The sequence below is a fragment of the Photinus pyralis genome, unplaced genomic scaffold, assembly GCF_008802855.1.
Source record: "Photinus pyralis isolate 1611_PpyrPB1 unplaced genomic scaffold, Ppyr1.3 Ppyr1.4_LG1, whole genome shotgun sequence".
Taxonomy (NCBI): domain Eukaryota; kingdom Metazoa; phylum Arthropoda; class Insecta; order Coleoptera; family Lampyridae; genus Photinus; species Photinus pyralis.
In genome coordinates, this window is record NW_022170249.1 from 41,110,158 (window position 1) to 41,128,384 (window position 18,227).

Below are 18,227 nucleotides of genomic sequence, written 5' to 3' on the forward strand. Positions count from 1 at the left end.
ATCGTAAATAGTATATGGTTTACACATGAATTTTTTTAAAAATTTATTTTACATATTTTCAATCGCTTTGCATTTTAAGACAAAATTTCTAAATCGTAAAATTGCAAATATCAAAAACCATCTATACCATATTAAATTTTCCGAAAAAAAATGTTAAGAATTAAAAATTTCATTTGATATTTTTAAATGAATTAAAAATATCGTTTGATATTTTTAAATCGTTTAAAACATTAAAGCATATTTTTAATTTACGTCAAAACAGCAAATGATAATTTTAATTGATTTAAATATATTAAATGACATTTTTAAAACATTTTAAATAAAACGAATTAAAGAATAACATTTGATATTTTTAAATAAATTAAAATATTATTAAATATTTTATATTTATTTAAAAATATCAAATAATATTTTAAATTATTTAAAATTATCAAACCTTATTGTTAAATTATTTATTTTAAAAGGTTTGAAAATGTCATTTGATAATTTCATAAGTTAAAAATATTGTTTATTTTTATTAAATGATTTTAAAATATCATTTAATACAAAGGTATAAATAACAAATAATATTTTTAAACCATTTACCATAGTTAAATATTTTTGATAATTATAAGTTGTAAATTCATTTTTACATATCTTAGATGTATAAAAATGCGTAAATGTAATTTAAAATATCTTAGATATTTCTAAATGAAATTCATTTTAAAATATCTAAGATATTGAAAATTACATTTGTAATTTTAAATATCTTAGACATTTGGAAATTACCGCTATCTAGGGGCAGATTTTTAAGTTAAATAACGTCTGGCAACATTGTAAGTTTTATGTTTTGTTGTTTATAACCTTACTCTTAATGGCTCTTACTTACTTCTTTTACGCGGTTTACGAATTAGGGTTTTGAAAACAAACGTAGGTACATATATTTTATAAATTATACATATTGGTAAAAAGACATGGATGTTGCTGAAGTGTTACAACGCGTTAGAAGATCATTGGCCAATGCATGTAGGATGTATGAATCAACTAACACATTTCAACATTCAGACTTGCAAAGTGCATCTACAAATCTAAGTAGAATTAGTTGTAGAATTAGTAGCGAAACATTTGATTCACTGAATTCTGCAATTAATGTACTCTTGGAACTTCCACAAGATGTTTTAAGTGATTACAGTTACTATGCGCAAACTGAAAAAGGAACGGGTAAGGTTTACAAATGTGAACATTTTAACTGCTTAATATACATATTAATTTCAGGTAAAGGTCGCCCTTCTCTTAGCATAACACGAGAACAACTCATGATATTTTATAATGAGGGATACACTGCAAAGAGAATGGCAAAACACTTTAAGTGTTCTACGAGCATTATATATAAGAAGTTATACGAGCATGGGATCAAATTAAGATCAAAGTATACAGATATAGAGGATGAAGCTTTACGAACAAAAATTATAGATTTACACCAAACGCATCCCAATAGCGGCAGTGTTGTAAGTACACTTATATTCCTTAAGTTAGTACTCGGAAAAGTGATATAAAGGTAGGCATTGGCATTCTGCCAACTGAAATTGTTCTTTTAAAGATAAATAGATACTCAATTTTATATTTAATATGTATTCACCTTTTAGTGATTTTGATGAACTTGTGATTATAGGGATAAACCAGGATAGCTGTATGAATATAGATAGGCAAGGTCGGTCCCATGGGTAATCACCCTTCCCCTATTGAACTGGAGTATAACTAGGACTGAACTGAACTGAACACTTCTTAGTAGTACTAGCTTTTAATCAGGATTTCATTATTTACATCTGGAGGCAAATCATCAATGATATGAGATTTTTTATTTTATATTTCATTGGTATGAGAAATTGTATTTGTAAAACAATTAATTTCAGATAATTGCTGGATTTTTACGTGCAGAGGGAATAACTGTACAGAGGAATCGTATTCGTTCAATATTAAATGACATTGATCCAGTGGGTACAGCTAAAAGATGGAGTTCTGTTGTAAAAAGGCGAACTTATAATGTTCCTTGTCCCAACTCTTTATGGCACATGGATGCCCATCTTAAAATTTCCCGGTAAGTTAAAAATTGGTAACTCGATATATGTTTAATATGGTTATTCATTTTTAATGCATCTTAGAAGTCAACCAAATTACCTAATTATTTTACTTGTCTTATTATACGGATGTCTAACAGAGCTCCTGTAACTTTTATCCCTGTTTCTCAAGAGACCTCAAAATCAATAGCGATCTTACTTTTACTATAGGGTCAGTTTCAGAAAGAAAATAATCTGGTGATAACACAGGGTTATCTAATCTTGTGTGTCCATGAGTTTGATTCTTGTTTTATTGGTATACACGTTTGTCATCCAATCGCTGAATCCTCATGCCCACTATACTATCAATTTCCATAACACGCGAATCAAAATAGTCTAGTTGTTAACACCAGATCATTTTCTTTCCTAAACAGATCCTAGAGTTCTTATATAGTAAGTTTCACTTTCAATAAGATGTTTGTAACTTGAGTTATCATAGACAACTGAACGATATGATAAACGATCTAGTAAAACCATGTGTCCACAGGATCGGCCCGACTAAAAATTTACCCGACTTCAATCATGCACCTATATTTTAAGTAAAGCATAACTACTGACACGATTTCAGTTGAAACTGACTAAAATCTCTAGATGCAAGTCGTCCAATGTCACATGCAGATCTTTGTCATTAGTTTCAATTTCAACTGACTGTTGTGTTTAACTGTGGATGAGCTTATCACAACCGTACAACCAAAATATGGTGGACATACTGCTGATTTTAGGCGTATCGATCCGATTGGTACTATTGTTGATTGTGTTGACTTTGGTCGGGCCGATCTGGTGGACACCCAACCTAATAATTATGAATCAGTGATGCAAATTACATGGTTATCGATCTTTCTTCTAGATGGGGATTTGTGACGCATGGGTGCATTGATGGCTATTCACGCATGATTATATATTTATCATGTGCCACTTCCATCCAAGCAGAGCCTGTTGCCAATCTTTTCTGCAGTGGTGTTGTGAATTATGGACTTCCATCTAGAGTGCGTTCTGACCATGGCTACGAAAATATTTTTGTTGCGCTATTAATGAATCTATTAAGAGGAATTGGTCGAGGAAGCCACATAGCTGGAAAATCAGTTCATAACCAACGGATTGAAAGACTGTGGCGTGACGTATATAAAGATGTCATAGACTTGATATATAAAGAAATCTATGCATTGGAGGACGATAATTACCTAAATCCCCATAATGAAATACATAGATATTGTATTCAGTATGTGTATTTACCCATTATTAATGAAAGGCTACATGCTTTTATGAATGCATGGAATTGCCATTCTATGCGTACCACTGGCAATAAAAGTCCACGTCAAATGTGGCTGGATGGAATGCTGGACAAGTGCAATACAAATCACACATCTGTACTTGAAGTTTTTAATTCTCAAACTGATCTATTTGGAAGGATACAGGAACGTTTGGAGCAGCATGGTGTCAACAATATAGTGAATGTAGAAAACCCACATCTTTCAACATTTACTGCTGTAATTAATTTAACAGAGATACAACAAAATGAGCTGGAAGTAATACAACGAAGTAACATATTGCCAAAAGATAAATATATATTATGTATAAGATATTTAAGTAATGAACATTTGTAAACATTAGATGTAATAGTTCGTAATTATTACAATTGTTTATTTATATTAAAATCACTTGTCCACAGTGCACAGATTTAAATAGATCTGTGCTATATGCTTGTCTTACTGGAGTAGTTGATCTAGTATGTATGAGATTTGATAATATGTTGATCATGAATAAAAATCATATAACATTGAAATATAAATTATTCACGTCATCCGAGTTAGTTGAATTATATGTAAAGGACAGGACATTCACATAAATCTATACAAAGGGCAAAGACTGATTAGGATATTAATGTTCAGATACTCATTACAGACTATGAATGCTTTTAAAAAATTCGAACAGCGAGGATTTTTTAAAGCTTCTGGTCTCAAAAACTAAATTCTTTTGGGGACATTTTAAGGAGGGTAGCTTGCAGAGGAAACATTTCTAACAAAAAAATGCAAATCAAATTCGGCGAGTGTTAATATGACTATGTTGCGATGCTTGAGGGTAGATAAGGGAGCTCATATCTGATCTTTATATCTCACTTTGGCTGGCTGTAGTCGAGTTATTTTTATATCTACACTACAGGGTAGAATTAACCACCACCAAAGTCTTGACGCTGTCTTTTTTAACTTTTTTTTTAAAAGTTATGGAGCAAAATTTACTCAAAATTGTTATTTATGCACTGATTTCTTTGAGAAAACAACCAAACGTTCCATTTTGATGCCTAGGAGATAGGTTTTTCAAATTTTCTGATATCCATATACATTGAACAAACGTTATTTACGCAAAAATTTCTTAGTTTGCTACTGTTTGAAGATCATGTGTGTTTTGATCAAATAATCTTAAAATTTTTATTTATTCAACATTTTCTTTAAAAATTAACCTAACATTTTACTTTGATAATAGATGGATTTTCATAATTTTTGGTTCCAACCTGTGTTTCAACCACAATTTATGAATTTTTTGAAAAAAAGTTTTTAAGTCATAGATTGGGATAAAGCCATACATTGAGTATCGAAGTAAAACGTTTGGTTGATTTTTAAAGAAAATGTTGCATAAAAATCGATTCGAGATCGTTTGATCAAACTACACGAGTTCTTTTGTATAGTCAAATAAACCGTTTGATCGTTTTCGGCATCAAGGTAAAACGTTTGGTCACTTTTCCAAAGAAATCAGTGCATAAATCACAATTTTAAGTAAATTTTTCTCTATAACTTTGGACCTTGTCGAGATAGGAACCTGAAATTGGATTGTTTTTGACTAATATAATAAATATGTGAACTAAATTTAGATAAAATCAGATGTTGCTAAGAGTTGTAGTAAAAAAAGACAATGTTAGCTCGCGTATGTCAGGAATTATGATTCTGTGCAGCAGTTGTGAGTTGTTACAGTCTTTTGACGGTACAAGAGATTAGTTTATAAAATTTAAATAGAAGTTTATTTAAGATCATACTTGCTATATGACTAATGTCAAACTTAAACATTAACTACTATTTACATTTGGTCATATTCGTATGAAGTAACGTCATCCAAATACAAATTCATTTCCGAGTCAAAATTTTGCTGAGACTCGTATCCAAGACCCAGTTCAATGCTCCTACTGCAGGTGTGCACAATTGGTCTCCTTGCAACTCCAATATAATTATGGAATGACACAGAAATGTCCTCAGGCATGTGGATTGAAGCAGTGGCAAATAATAAAAATTTGGATAATCGGTGCATTGGTAGCGATCCCACATAGTTTTGGAAGTAAAAAAAAGTTTGTTCTTCAATGTTGTTAGGATGTTCAACTGTAAGCTTCAAAACATTCATAACTTTTTCTGCGGTTGGTTGTTTGGACGACCAAATTTGAATAATGTCGTCTAATGGGACATTATTTAAAAATTCTAATATCCTGGGTTGCAGGCCTACTCGCATTTCAGCATATAATTCTGCTGTGTCTTTAATAATTACTTTTTCAGCGATAGTAATAATCTGCTCTTCAATATCACATTCTCTAGGAATGTCAAGCATATTATTAGTAGAAAACAGGCTGGTGAGTCTCCCAATTTCGGCTTCAGACAATTCTGTAAAACTATGTAATGCCTTTTTTACCAACTTTCTTTCTGCAATAGTGAGTAGTAGCAAGAAGTCTTGCAAAAGAATATTTTTATGTTGGCTGTAATCCTCAGTTTTAAGTGATAGACCAGTAAAAGTATATATAGCCAGCTTATTAGGAAAGGTGCCTGTTAATAACATCATGTGTCCTAGAATGCGGCCCAATATCTTAAAGTCTCCTTTCAACTTTCTCAGTTTATGGAGGGGGATGTATGGTACTAAGACATCATTTCCTTTGAAATAAGTATGAGATGCAAAAATTTCATTCCAAAAGATGGTAAATAATTCGACAGTTAGGCCGCCACCATCTACGCCTTTTTCATCCACGAATTGAACGGAGAGTTTCTTACAACCTATTCCTTCATTTTGGTATATACTGAACATAACGTCAATGACATCTTGCCGTTTTACATCAACTAGTTGTGTATCTGCATCCTCTTGCAAGGTGGGAAAAACAACTTCACTTTGTGTAAAAATATCATATGTCCACTCTTCTGTATGTGCTACAAAAATGAAATGTTAAATATACAACAAAATTTTATACTTACTTGTTTCTAAAACGTCTTGTAAAAGTGATGTGGAGGAAGATGATGAACCAGCTACTGGAAGGATCGAAGCTTCCGGTAGAGTGATACCTCCAGAAAAATTACTAATATCCGACACTGTAGTAGCAGACATCAAAAACTGTCTTTCTCTGCTAGGTCTTATAGAAGCTAATGAACGTTTTTTGTATCATAGATAGGTAAATCAAACAGGAAATACTTACGAGATAATTCTAAATTCGAAACTGCAGTGGCAGGTATGTGAGACCGTCTTTCTCTGCTCGGTCTTGTAGAAGCTAATGAACGTTTTTTGTATCATAGACAGGTAAATCAAACAGGAAATACTTACGAGATAATTCTAAATTCGAAACTGCAGTATCAGGCATCAGAGACCGTCTTTCTCTGCTCGGTCTTTTAGAAGCTAATTAATATTATTTGTATTATAGATAGGTACATAAAACAGAAAATACTTACAAGGTAATTCAAAATCTGAATCATATTCTGAGTCATTAAAACTAACAGGACTCTGGTTCTCCTTTTCAAGAATGGGCAGATTATTGGGAAAGTCGTGATTTGGAATAAGTATCAGCATTCCATTCCCAAGTTGTAGTTCAAGGTCTAAACCATTAAACCTCTCCGGCAGCTCCAAATGAATCAGCATTTTCTGACGATCACACTTAGCTAATGTAAAATCAGACATTCTTAGCAAATCCCTAATACTGTTAGGAAATGCTTGGACAATCTCATCTTTAATACGCGATGATGGCCAGCTTCTTTTTATTGAGATGGGCCCAGCTTGTCCTATGTAAATAAACCATAGTTTCAAACAGAGTAAGTAAACATAAATTACTTGGCATTAAACTAAAACAATTTGGATAAACGTCAAAACTATTTTATTAGTTTCAAGAAGAATGTTTGCATGTAAAACGCGAGATAACGAAATACTGAATTCATTTTGCTTGAAAATTATTCAAAATAATTTCAATTGGCTCCTTGAGCTAGTATATTATTACATTTTTAGATTCCATATGCAATTCTAAGATACTTTTGTACATCACATTATGTGTCTAAAATCTACTGTTTTTGATTTAATTAAATTATAAAAAAAATGCTGTTTGCAGACTAGCAGTTGCAAAACAGTTCTAATTACTTGAGCAACATAATGAACAGGACTGAATGGAATTTTACAAACACAAAGACCACATCCTGCAGTTCGCCAAGAATCTACGTGCCTTGGAATGGAAGATAGGCCGGCCCTGCTTCACGTGGAACACCACTATAGACCAAACAGTGGCAGCTTTGGGGATACACATAGAACAGTGGGAGAAGTGGAGCAGAGACAAACACCAAATGAAGAAAGAAAGCAGACGAATACTGGAGGTGGAGGAAGAATCAGACATAAGCACAAGCAGCCAAGAGGAGGAGGAGGAGGAGGAAGAGGCAGAAGAAAGTGCCGAGGGAGAACAATAGTGAAGGGAAGGTAAGAACAGGGGGAAGGAAGCGATGTCAGAGAACGGAGACATTGGAAACTAATGAAGAGATGGAAGTAAGGAGGCTGACAGAAAGCAGAGTTCCCACTAAGGCAGATTACCAGTGGCGAAGCTGGGGCCGTACCCTTGCGGGTCGGGCAAAACCCCAGTTAGCCGCCCCCCCACAACCTTCCCAATCCATAAAATCCACCACATTGTTTGGCATATGTCGCGACCCAGCGCAATGGCAACAAAAGTGGTGGAGATGCACCCCTGTTAGCTTCTACCAGGGACGCATCTCCATGACAGTTGACTAAATTCTGGGGGAGGCGGCAACGCCAGGCATATGTCAAAGTATCAAGTATCAAAAGATGGGTCTAACGTATTTTGTTGACATTTTGGGACCAAATACAGCGACTTGACAATTTTTATTTATAAAGAATTTGTTTACTCAATTTTTAAAAATAGAACACCCAGTATATTTTTTCAGTTTTGGATTCTACAATACATCTAAGATAACAGTCCCTATGTATCTTTTAAAAAATGTAATGTTTGTTTATCTATGAATTAAAGCTTTTAATGCGCAATAATAGGAATCAACACATATTTGAGTCGCTTTATAATCTCTGTATAACATTTGATCTTAAAAGTTTCAACAAAACGTTAGAAGCATCTCTCTGCATAAGAAATCTAAAAATGTAATAACATATGGAGTGTTCTATTTAAGATAACGAAGTTGATGTTCACATGTAATATAGTTACATAAGCAGAAATGCTACACACTACAATATTTTTATTAAATAGATTGTAACCTCTTTAAGTGTGCAAATTTTTGTGACACACCCTGTATAAAGACAAATCCATAAATAACAGTCGATAAAGAGTTTCACAAATGACTGTGCCTTTGAATTTCTATTTACTTACCTAAACCTCTCTTATTTAAAAACTTCTGCTCATGGATTGCTGGCAAGAAGTCACAGTGAGCCAACTTCATTAAAAATATCCTCCTTTTATAAGTGTTACTACTTTTTCTACCACGTTTTGGTGTTTCAAGGCTACGATTAGGTCTGAATGATTGTCGTGTGACAGCTAATAAATTTTGAAGTGATGATGAAGTTTGCTCTTCTGGCGTGGGGTTGTAGGCTACTGTGTTGATTGCCCTCAGAATGCTTCCAACAGAATTACTTGTGATATTTCTCTCTGAAAATAAAATTAATTAACAGGTGTTACAAATTTATAATTATTGTATGCATGACCTTTTGTACAACTACAAATTAAGCCACACTTAAGTAGAGATATTGGTAAAGATTAAAAACAATTCTTGAAACCATTTGTATAACAATGATTAAAAGTTGAGACAATACTTAAAACGTGGCTGAACTTTGAGGAAAAGGACATTATTCATAATGAATTATCTACTTACCCATTATGACTGTAATTTACTACACGAGCATACAGAAAATAAATATTATTTACTGTCTCTAATCTCTATTAATAATAAAATTGCACGTACACCGTACACCTAACTTCTCCACTTCCAAGGTTTCAATTTCAAGCTTCACATACAACATATGCAACTGCACAAACATAACAACTCTTGGAATGCACTAATGCAGTGTTGTCAGATTCATTTTAAACTTAACAGTTGTACTAGAAGTCCGACAGATGGCGGTAATTTTCTATATCTAAGATATTTGAAATGCGCTTCAATACCAATATCTAAGATATTTTAAATTAGATCACTACATTATAACATATCTAAGATATTTACATATTTGTCGTTTTGAAATAAGAAAATTAAATTTATTTGTTAACTCAAATACTACCTAAAACATGATAGTCAGAAAGAAATGTTTGGATTTAAAAATATCGATTGATATTTTTAAATGAATTAAAAATATCATTTGATATTTTTAAATGAATTAAAAATATCGTTTGATATTTTTAAATCACTGTTTTAGAAATATCTATAACGTATTGTAATACATCTACAGCATTTTAAATATCTAAGATATTTGTAATTATTTAATATTATCTCTTAGATATAATGATTTCATGTAAAATTATTTTTTTTAATCTTTTAATTCCGTAGGTATTTAAAAGTAAAACGGCGTTCCATAGGGTGTTGTGTTGAGGAAACTAATATAACACTTTCTTATGTCGCGTTGCCGTCGACGGAAGGTTGAAAATGAAACCTTACCCTCTGACTCATCTTATTATCTTATACCGTAACCGTATACGACAGGATGTGTACCTACACCTACACCTAGACCTATACAATACATTTGTACTGAGTCATCATTCAGGTCGGCGAGAAATAGAGGGTTTTATTATCCTCAACGTCAACACTGTCGCCGTCTAATAACAAAACAATTAACAATTGCCCATAGCGTCATAAATTGTTGGATTATTTTCCCTTACCTTAAAAGCGCTAAATATGGTCTTAGGTCTTTAGTTTAGTTATACTTGGGCATTCATTTTCATTTAGTTTAGTGGCTTGTGCTATTTTTTGTAGTTGTGGTACTTGGAGACTTGGACACACGTAGTAATATTTTCGTTTTGTTTTTTGTGTTAATCCGTAATCAGTAATGGGAGACTCGCGTAAAAAAGTGATATTTGGAGGTATTTTGATCAAGTGTCTGAGGGAAAAGCCAAATGCACTTTCTGCTTGACTATTTATTCTTTTAAAAGTGGTACAACATCCAATTTATCGCGGCATTTGGCTTTGAAGCATCCTGGGTCTGGGGGAGTACTAACAAAATGTAAAAAAATAACTCCATCATCGGCGTCTACTGAAACGGGAGCACCCGGGCCGTCCACGTCCATGGCGTCCACTTCGGCTGTATGTGAAACGTCTGAATCAACAGAAATAAACGCGCCTAGGTCTACACATCTGCAGCGATTCAGATCAGCAGCAGGAAAGGTGCAAAGCAAAATTCATAGTTTTTCTCAACGTCCACTTCCAGTAAGCAGGAGCAAAATACTCGAGTTGTTGCTGAAATTAATAGTTAAGCAATTTCACCCATTTAATTTAGTCGAGCAACCGGAATTTCGCCAATTTGTCCAACAATTAAACCCAGGCTATAGTGTACCATCGCGAAAAACTATTTCAAATACTTTATTAGAGCAAGCATACGTCGCAACAGCAGATAAAGTACGCGCTAAATTACAATCGGCAACGGCTTGCAGTATAACCACCGATGCTTGGACATCGGCTAATAATGAGAGCTATATAGCTGTTACAGTCCATTTTTTAAATGAAGAGTGTTTATTCCAGTCATGTCTTTTGGAATGTTTTGTTTATAATGAAAGACACACGGCAGAAAATATAGCTGCTGAAATAAAACCAATTTGTAAAATAAAATAGGTAAAGTGCAAGCTCTTGTCTCGGATAATGCAGCTAACATGATCGCGACTAGTAGGATTTTAGGTTGGAATCATATTCCATGCTTCGCCCACACATTAAATTTAATTGTGCAAAAAGGGTTGGAGCAAATAAAAGAAATACACACCAGAGCAAAGTCCGCTGTGGAGTTTTTCAAAAGAAGCACACTTGCTTCATCGTAGTTAAAAAATTTTCAAAGGCAAATGGGCTTAGCAGAACAAACTCTGAAACAAGAAGTGCCAACGAGATGGAACTCGTCCCTAACAATGTTCCAGAGCATTGTCAAAAACAAAGAAGCATTGGTATCGACTCTAGCTTTAATCAAACCCGAACTAATATTGCGCGAAGAAGAATTTCGCATTTTGAATACTTTATGTGCCCTCTTTCAGCCATTTTTAGAAGTTACGGAGGAAGTTAGCTCAGAGAAGGAAGTTACTATCTCTAAGCTTATATTGTTCTCCCAAGGGCTAGTAACCTTTTTTTCCAAATATAACGTTAATGGAGAACCGAACGAAGTCATTCTATTCGTCGACAAAATTAATCAAGAGTTGAGAAAACGATTTGGGGACATCGAGGAGCGACTAATTTTGGCAGAATGTACAGTACTCGACCCCAGGTTTAAAAAGCAAGGATTTTCAAATCCGACTGCATTTGAAAAAGTGAAAAATTCAATTTGCAAAAAAGCCGCACTTGTCAAAATCTCTGGTGAAGATGTTTCAGACGTCGGGAATTCTAATGCTGAGCTGAATGACGGCGAGGGTGGGTCGCAAGTAGAACCACGACACTTCCGGCGCCATCTTGGAATTCGCGGGGTCAATCAAGGTCAATTAAATTGATTGGTGGGGGCCGTCCACGTGGCCGGGGGTGTTTTTGGTTGATTTCGTGGAATTTGGACTTTGATTTGGTTAATTAATTAAAAATTGTGGGATTTTGGTCTTTATTGACATTTGATTTGATCGATTAATTTATTCGGTGGCTTAATTAATTTAATTCGCGGTTTGATTAATTTAATTCGCGGTTTGATTAATTTAATTCGCAGTTTGATTAATTTAATTCGCGGTTTGATTTCTTGGAATTTGTTCTAATTAATTTAATTCGCGGTTTGATTTCCTGGAATTTCCTTCGATTAATTTAATTCGCGGTTTGATTGATCTAATTAATTTAATTAGAAGGCATAATAAAGAAGCTAATTACACATATGTAGTAAATAATTGCACATATGTAATGAGTAATTACACACATGTAATTATCCTAAAATTAAAGACAAAATGGTCGCCAAAGGCGGGAAATTCAAATTTTTCTCTATCTCTATCCTCTCTCTCTCTCTCTCTCTCTCTTACTCAATGCGTTTATCTCTGTCTTACACATTGCACTTAGTTCACTTCACTTTTCTGAAATAGAAGCTAGAAATAAGCAAACATGTTTTAATTACCTATATTTATTGCAACAATGCCTAAATCCACAGAACATATGTACAAGCTTAAAAACTAAATATGTACACACTAAAAACTAACTTAAAACTAATATTTACAAACTATCCAAGAATTACGTTTTATATCCATAAGGTAGTGTGTCGTACCCCTGCTCTAATCGACGTCGTTTCGTGTACTCCACACGGTACCTTTTCTTCTCCGGTTTGGAGATAACGTCAAACGTACACGTACGAGCTATACGTCGATCTGACTCTACGTAAGTCTCCGGGGCATTATTTAACACTGCGTCTTTAATAGTTTCAAAATTCACCACAACACTGTTTTTATAGTTTAAGGAGATGCCCTTAACTTTACATACGACACTATACTTGTTCGCACTGGGGGAAAACACTTTGTACGCGTAGTTTTTTGGGCCACCACTCACGAATTCCACAATTCGGCTCCCTGCCCCATAACACTCTACTTCATCAGTCATGTCACCGAGAAAACTGCCGGTTGGAGGAGTCCATTCGTCGGACTTCTGAGTGAAAATAACCGAGTCCGTGTCGAAGTAGAGAACACGTTTTCCAAGCTTCTCCAGGTATTCGTATAGTACCAGGCGGGCGTTGGCTGTGGTGTAGGCGGCCAGTACCACGTTCGTGGTTTTCAGGGGGTCGACGGCTTCTTCGGGGAGAGTCCAGTTGACGATAAGGGTTTCGTCGTTCACGGGTATGATCGAGTTGACTTCCTTGGACGGATCCGTGAGCATTTGGAAAAACGGCTCAGCCTCAGAGACAAGGGTAGTTTTTGTCAAATTGTCGCGTTGGCCAAACTTTCCCCAAAATGAATTGAGGAAAAGTTTGGCGATGTAGCGGAGTCCTGCGTTTACTTCAATCTTGGTTCGATCAAGTAGAACTCCCTCATGCTCCATGTACTCCATCAAGTAGCGCATGCACGCTTCCTCGTTTACGCACCAAGCTGGCCAACCGGTGCACTCCTGCTTCGTTTTGAGGAAGTTATCCACATAACCCGAGAATAAACCGCCGCTTTTTGTTTGACGATCGTACTGGGTGGTCTTATACTCCCACACTTCTTGAAGATCGGTAACTACGTACCCCAATGAGATGGCCTTCCGTAGCTCGTCTGCTACGTAGGTGCCTGTGAAGCGGCGCTGGTCTTCAGGGTGCTCACATTCCCCTTGCTCCATCGTTTCGCAGCAGGTACGGCACAGAGGGAACATAAGCTTTCCGTGACATCTGTACGGCAACACAGGATGGTAGAGGTGTTGGGGTGGAAGCACAGTACACTTCACCATGCCTTCCACGGTGTTTAGGTTGACGGACCGTAGTTCTTCTGCTGTAACCAGTACACGCGGGTGGCCAAGAGGATACTTCCCATACTTGTTGACATATGGATAGAGGGAGCACACGTCCAAATACCTGATCTCCTCCCCTTCTTCGGCCTTGTGGTACAATTTAATGGCATTCGTACGTCCACCAAAGAAACCATCACGTGGATTTAATGGTTCATGTTTTAAGATATTATCCCCGTTCAACAAATCGGCAATCTCTGGATTATTGGTGAGATATGTCTTGAAGTGGCACTCCCACATCTCAACCAACCTGTAGCCTGCGCCCCTAATACGAGTTGACGTTGCCTCCGTCTTCTCACGTCGCATTCCCATTGTGTCAGTCCTATTTCCTTTTAGTTGCGCCGTCTGATCCGGGAAACATGACTCACATCCGTGATAGTAGCACCCGTGAAACTGGTACACCGTGTTCGTAGCTGGTGAGTAGCCATCGACAAGGATCCCCTCCTTTAGACGGACTTCTCGGGTGTTGCCGGAATGTTGAAGGTCGGGGACCTCGGTGGTTTGTAGATGGACAAGCCATTTGATGGCGACTCTGCTCTGATTGTCAGCCATCCTATACCCTCCATGCGGAATGAGGCCGATCGTTTCCTCTTGAAGGAAGTTCCTCCGGAACACCAGACTACACGCAGAGGCAATGGTGCAGCACTCGCGGAATGGATCCACGCCGTTTTCGGCTGTGAATTTTCGCCAGAACTCCACGCACGCCAGTCGTAAGATGTTGACGTCCTGGGTACAGTATTTTACAATTTCCTCCTTAAAATTGAATACCGCGTTACGGTTCACTTCTGCGTTGTACCATTTGAAGAAATCGTTGCGATTTTTTTCAGACATTTCGTCGACCCCATAAAAATGCGGTGCAGGCAGTGGCCCCGTGTAATTCACATTTTCCAGAGTGTTGAAGAAGTGTGGGAAGTGTCCTTTACACCCAGGAAAACTGAACGTTTTCGGAAGAGCGCTTAAAGGGACGGGCATAAAGTTCAAACTGTCAATGAACCTAATGTTGTTATTACATGACAGTGACGTAATTTTTGTTCCTGTCGCAATTATCTCAGGGTTCCAGGCAGAGGGAGTCTTCATCATCTCCTTCAAAATGAAAATACTGTCGTATCCCTTACTATTGTGCGCAATAGCCACGACATCACGATTTTTACGCGCTAGCGTGGACACAAAATTTAAAAGTTCATTAACGGGGTCCTGTTTAAATATGTGTTGCCGAGGACCACATTTATCACAAAGGATATTGATGTCTGTGTTGGTTTTGATGCACGATTTGCACAGTTGTTGCGCGACACACAAATTGGGCACATGTACGAAAGTGTCACCACGATTTTCAAACTGATCGTCTTGTCGGCACTCAAAATCGTAAAACACGAACACAAAGTCTTTGCTCAACTTCTTTTGGTCGGGGGTATTCTTTGCCATGTAGCACAGATGACGTATTGGACGGTCAGCTTGGCAAGTAATGCATCTCTTGACACCGCACTTGTGTGGTTTCTTCTCCTTCCATACTGTAGTCAAACACGCGCGACATCTGCGTACCTTCGTGCACAAGTTTTGGTCTTTGTGATACCGGTAGCATTCGAGGCCTCGAAAATCGCGATTACACGCCGCACACTTTATGTTTTCAGCATCCTTGTTGCACGGGGGAGTTGTGTGGCAGCAGGGACAAATGTACTTGCAGTTTTTGTGCTGCTCCCGGCGACTCATCCTGATGCGACACGACTCACAAAAGTAACCACAACTAAACGCGGACGTCAGGCTGGTTATCACGTTATAGTGATCGTTTTCGAATATCAGGTTCAGTACTTGCCGTTGCGGTGACCGGGGACCTTCAAAGTACGTCGTCTTGCCCAATCTGTGGTTGTACACGACGATGGTGAAGTCCGTCAGGTAATCCTGAAACTGACGTATGTGCTCGATGGTACCTCCGGCTGATAAATCAACGTCAGCAGCTACACACAATGCTTCAGCTCTTTGTCCCTGTATAGGAAATCCTGCTCTCATCAGTTCAAACTCGGGGTCGTTGTTCCGGAAAGCTAGGGCTGTTGCGAGGGCCCGAGCGAGGCACAGAGTATCATCGTTGTTAATAAGAATGATACCGTGTTTTTGCTGAGAGAACGCCGCGAAGGTGACTCCGGTCATTCGTTTGCGTCCCTGTCCATTAGGGAGGGTAATTAGACTCACATCAATCCGTAGTGCTGCACTTGCGAAGAACGTCCGATTGCTTTGCATCACTTTTTCCAGGGTCTTCAGCATGACGTTAGCATTCAGCTGGTCCACACGCCTGAACGAGAATCCCAGAGGGTTGTCAGGGAACTCACTATTGGTCAGCATTAACCCAATGCGATCACTCACACTACGCCTCTTAGTCACGTAATTAATAAGAGCAGCCAGTGATTTCTGTAACAGAACAACTCCAATGAAATTTCTTTAATAAAATAGCTTTGTATGGATACCTTAAGCCATTCTAGAGGTGCTTCATTGGATTCCGCGTTATTGAACTTAATCATCAACTGCTGAGCCGTCAAATTGAATTTTTTTATCAAGCGCTCCCCCTCGGACAACACAGAGAAGCGTTGAGGTACTCCACGGCCAACTTGGTCCGATAATGGCTGCAGAGCAGAGGTCGATGGTTCAGAGTTCAGCTGCAAAGAAGTTAATTAAATTCCTTGTTTAGAATAATTAAAGCAAAACTTACATTATTTACACAGGGCACTATAGGTGCGGTTGGTTGTAGTCTCGATGTTGATGGTTGAGGGTTAAGAATCTGTAAAGACGTTATCATTTAGAACTTGCGCACTTGAAAATTATTATTATTATTCAACTTACATTATTTACACACGGAGCAGTATGCTTTCGCTTAGGCTTTGCATGGGAAGCCGAAACGGAAGGTTGCGGTGGATGCTGTAAGGAAATGTACAATTAACATATGAAGCAACTTTTAAAATTAAAGTAAACTTACTTTCACACAGAGATCGAGGGGTTGCGATTGGGGTTTGTAGTCGCCAGGGGCAGATGGCAACGGTGGATGCTGTAATGAAATTTACAATTAAAGTATCAACAAGTTTCCAAAAAAATAAAATGAACTTACTTTTACAGTGAGATCAAGGGGCTGAGATTGCCCTCCTTGAAGCTGACGGCTAGTGGACGGCGAAACTTCATTCTGTACAAATAAACAACATTTAGAAAACGAAACTTTAAAAATTAAATAAACTTACTTTCACACAGAGGTCGAGGGGCTGCGACTGCGGATTGTTTGCTATAGCAGCAACGTGATGGGAATTCTACAAAGAAATTTATATTTAGAAATTTATAAGTGTACAAATATTAAAAACTTACCACATTTTGTTGAAGCAGGCGCGTTTGAATGGTACCCACTACATCACGAAGACGCCTGAAGTGCACAATGTCTTCTTCTTCAGGAATCACTTAACCGGAAGTTATCATATTGTGTAGCTGCTCACACACCTTAACCATGGCATCCTCGGAAAGGCCATTGCACAAGTTTAAATACACACACAAAGCACAAACACAAAGATCACGTAAAACTCGAGAAAATACGCACGTACAAATGTAAGAACGCAAGTAATTCCGAGTCCCCGAAAATAAGATCTTTATATCAGAGCAGGTAAAATAGAATCCGATCCCTTCCGAACATTACCGAACGCTCTATTGTTCTCCTAAAACCGGTTTTCCGCTTGATTAAACACGATCTATTGTTTAAAATGCATGACTCATAACTCGCTAAACCTGTTTTCCGCGTGAATAGCCACATCTTTTGTGCTTGTGGCCGTCTTTATGGCGCCACGTCAATAATTTCTTTTGTTTCTACTTCCGGTTACATGGAAAGGCACTTAGTTCACGCTGGGCGGATAAGTGCTTTCTTTTTGTTCAGGACACCTGCACAAGTATGACTCATAACTCGCTAAACCTGTTTGCCGCATGAATAACCACATCTTTTGTATTTGTGGTCGTCTTGATGGCACCACGTCAATCATTTTCTTTTATTCTCGTTATGACTCATCGTCACCTGCACAACTATGACTCAGTTTTTTAATTTAATTCGCGATTATAGTGACGTATTAGATTTACAGTTACGCGGTGTTTATAAAGCTGATGAGGGTTGCAACTCGTTCTCATTTGTGTTCAGTTCAGTGTTCAACGTGATATTGTGTCAGTGTACTAGTTCAAAGTTACAAGTAAGTTCAATCGCCTCTGTTTTTTTATATAATTGATTATTAAATAGTCGCAATTGTTTTCTAATTGGTAATTAAATTGT

General features: G+C 37.0%; 3 protein-coding genes across 6 annotated transcripts; 1 reads left to right on the forward strand and 2 right to left on the reverse strand.

The window, feature by feature from the left end:
• The first annotated feature begins 702 nt into the window (after nucleotides 1–702).
• Nucleotides 703–3,813, forward strand: LOC116159560. 2 transcript variants are annotated; one of them, XM_031472567.1, is made up of 4 exons: nucleotides 703–1,200; nucleotides 1,255–1,487; nucleotides 1,893–2,077; nucleotides 2,944–3,813. In XM_031472567.1, exons 1-4 carry the CDS (start codon nucleotides 954–956, stop codon nucleotides 3,698–3,700), a joined length of 1,422 nt encoding a protein of 473 aa, XP_031328427.1. In that variant the 5' UTR covers nucleotides 703–953; the 3' UTR covers nucleotides 3,701–3,813. The 2 variants fall into 2 exon arrangements, with proteins under 2 accessions (XP_031328427.1, XP_031328426.1); XM_031472566.1 differs by having other exon boundaries at nucleotides 703–1,487.
• A 1,337-nt stretch (nucleotides 3,814–5,150) lies between these two features.
• On the reverse strand, nucleotides 5,151–9,348 carry LOC116160588. Of its 3 annotated transcripts, XM_031473817.1 has the most exons (7): nucleotides 9,203–9,347; nucleotides 8,704–8,979; nucleotides 6,785–7,111; nucleotides 6,660–6,731; nucleotides 6,535–6,606; nucleotides 6,317–6,481; nucleotides 5,151–6,271 (listed from the first exon to the last, which is right to left on the reverse strand). In XM_031473817.1, the coding sequence occupies exons 1-7, from the start codon at nucleotides 9,204–9,206 to the stop codon at nucleotides 5,166–5,168; spliced, it is 2,022 nt and encodes a 673-aa protein (XP_031329677.1). In that variant the 5' UTR covers nucleotides 9,207–9,347; the 3' UTR covers nucleotides 5,151–5,165. The 3 variants fall into 3 exon arrangements, with proteins under 3 accessions (XP_031329677.1, XP_031329678.1, XP_031329679.1); XM_031473818.1 differs by lacking the exon at nucleotides 6,535–6,606 and having other exon boundaries at nucleotides 9,203–9,348; XM_031473819.1 differs by lacking the exons at nucleotides 6,535–6,606; nucleotides 6,660–6,731 and having other exon boundaries at nucleotides 9,203–9,348.
• A 3,361-nt stretch (nucleotides 9,349–12,709) lies between these two features.
• On the reverse strand, nucleotides 12,710–16,782 carry LOC116161326. Its single transcript, XM_031474648.1, has 3 exons — nucleotides 16,778–16,782; nucleotides 16,405–16,593; nucleotides 12,710–16,348 (listed from the first exon to the last, which is right to left on the reverse strand). Exons 2-3 carry the CDS (start codon nucleotides 16,456–16,458, stop codon nucleotides 12,710–12,712), a joined length of 3,693 nt encoding a protein of 1,230 aa, XP_031330508.1. The 5' UTR covers nucleotides 16,459–16,593; nucleotides 16,778–16,782.
• Nucleotides 16,783–18,227: the final 1,445 nt, after the last annotated feature.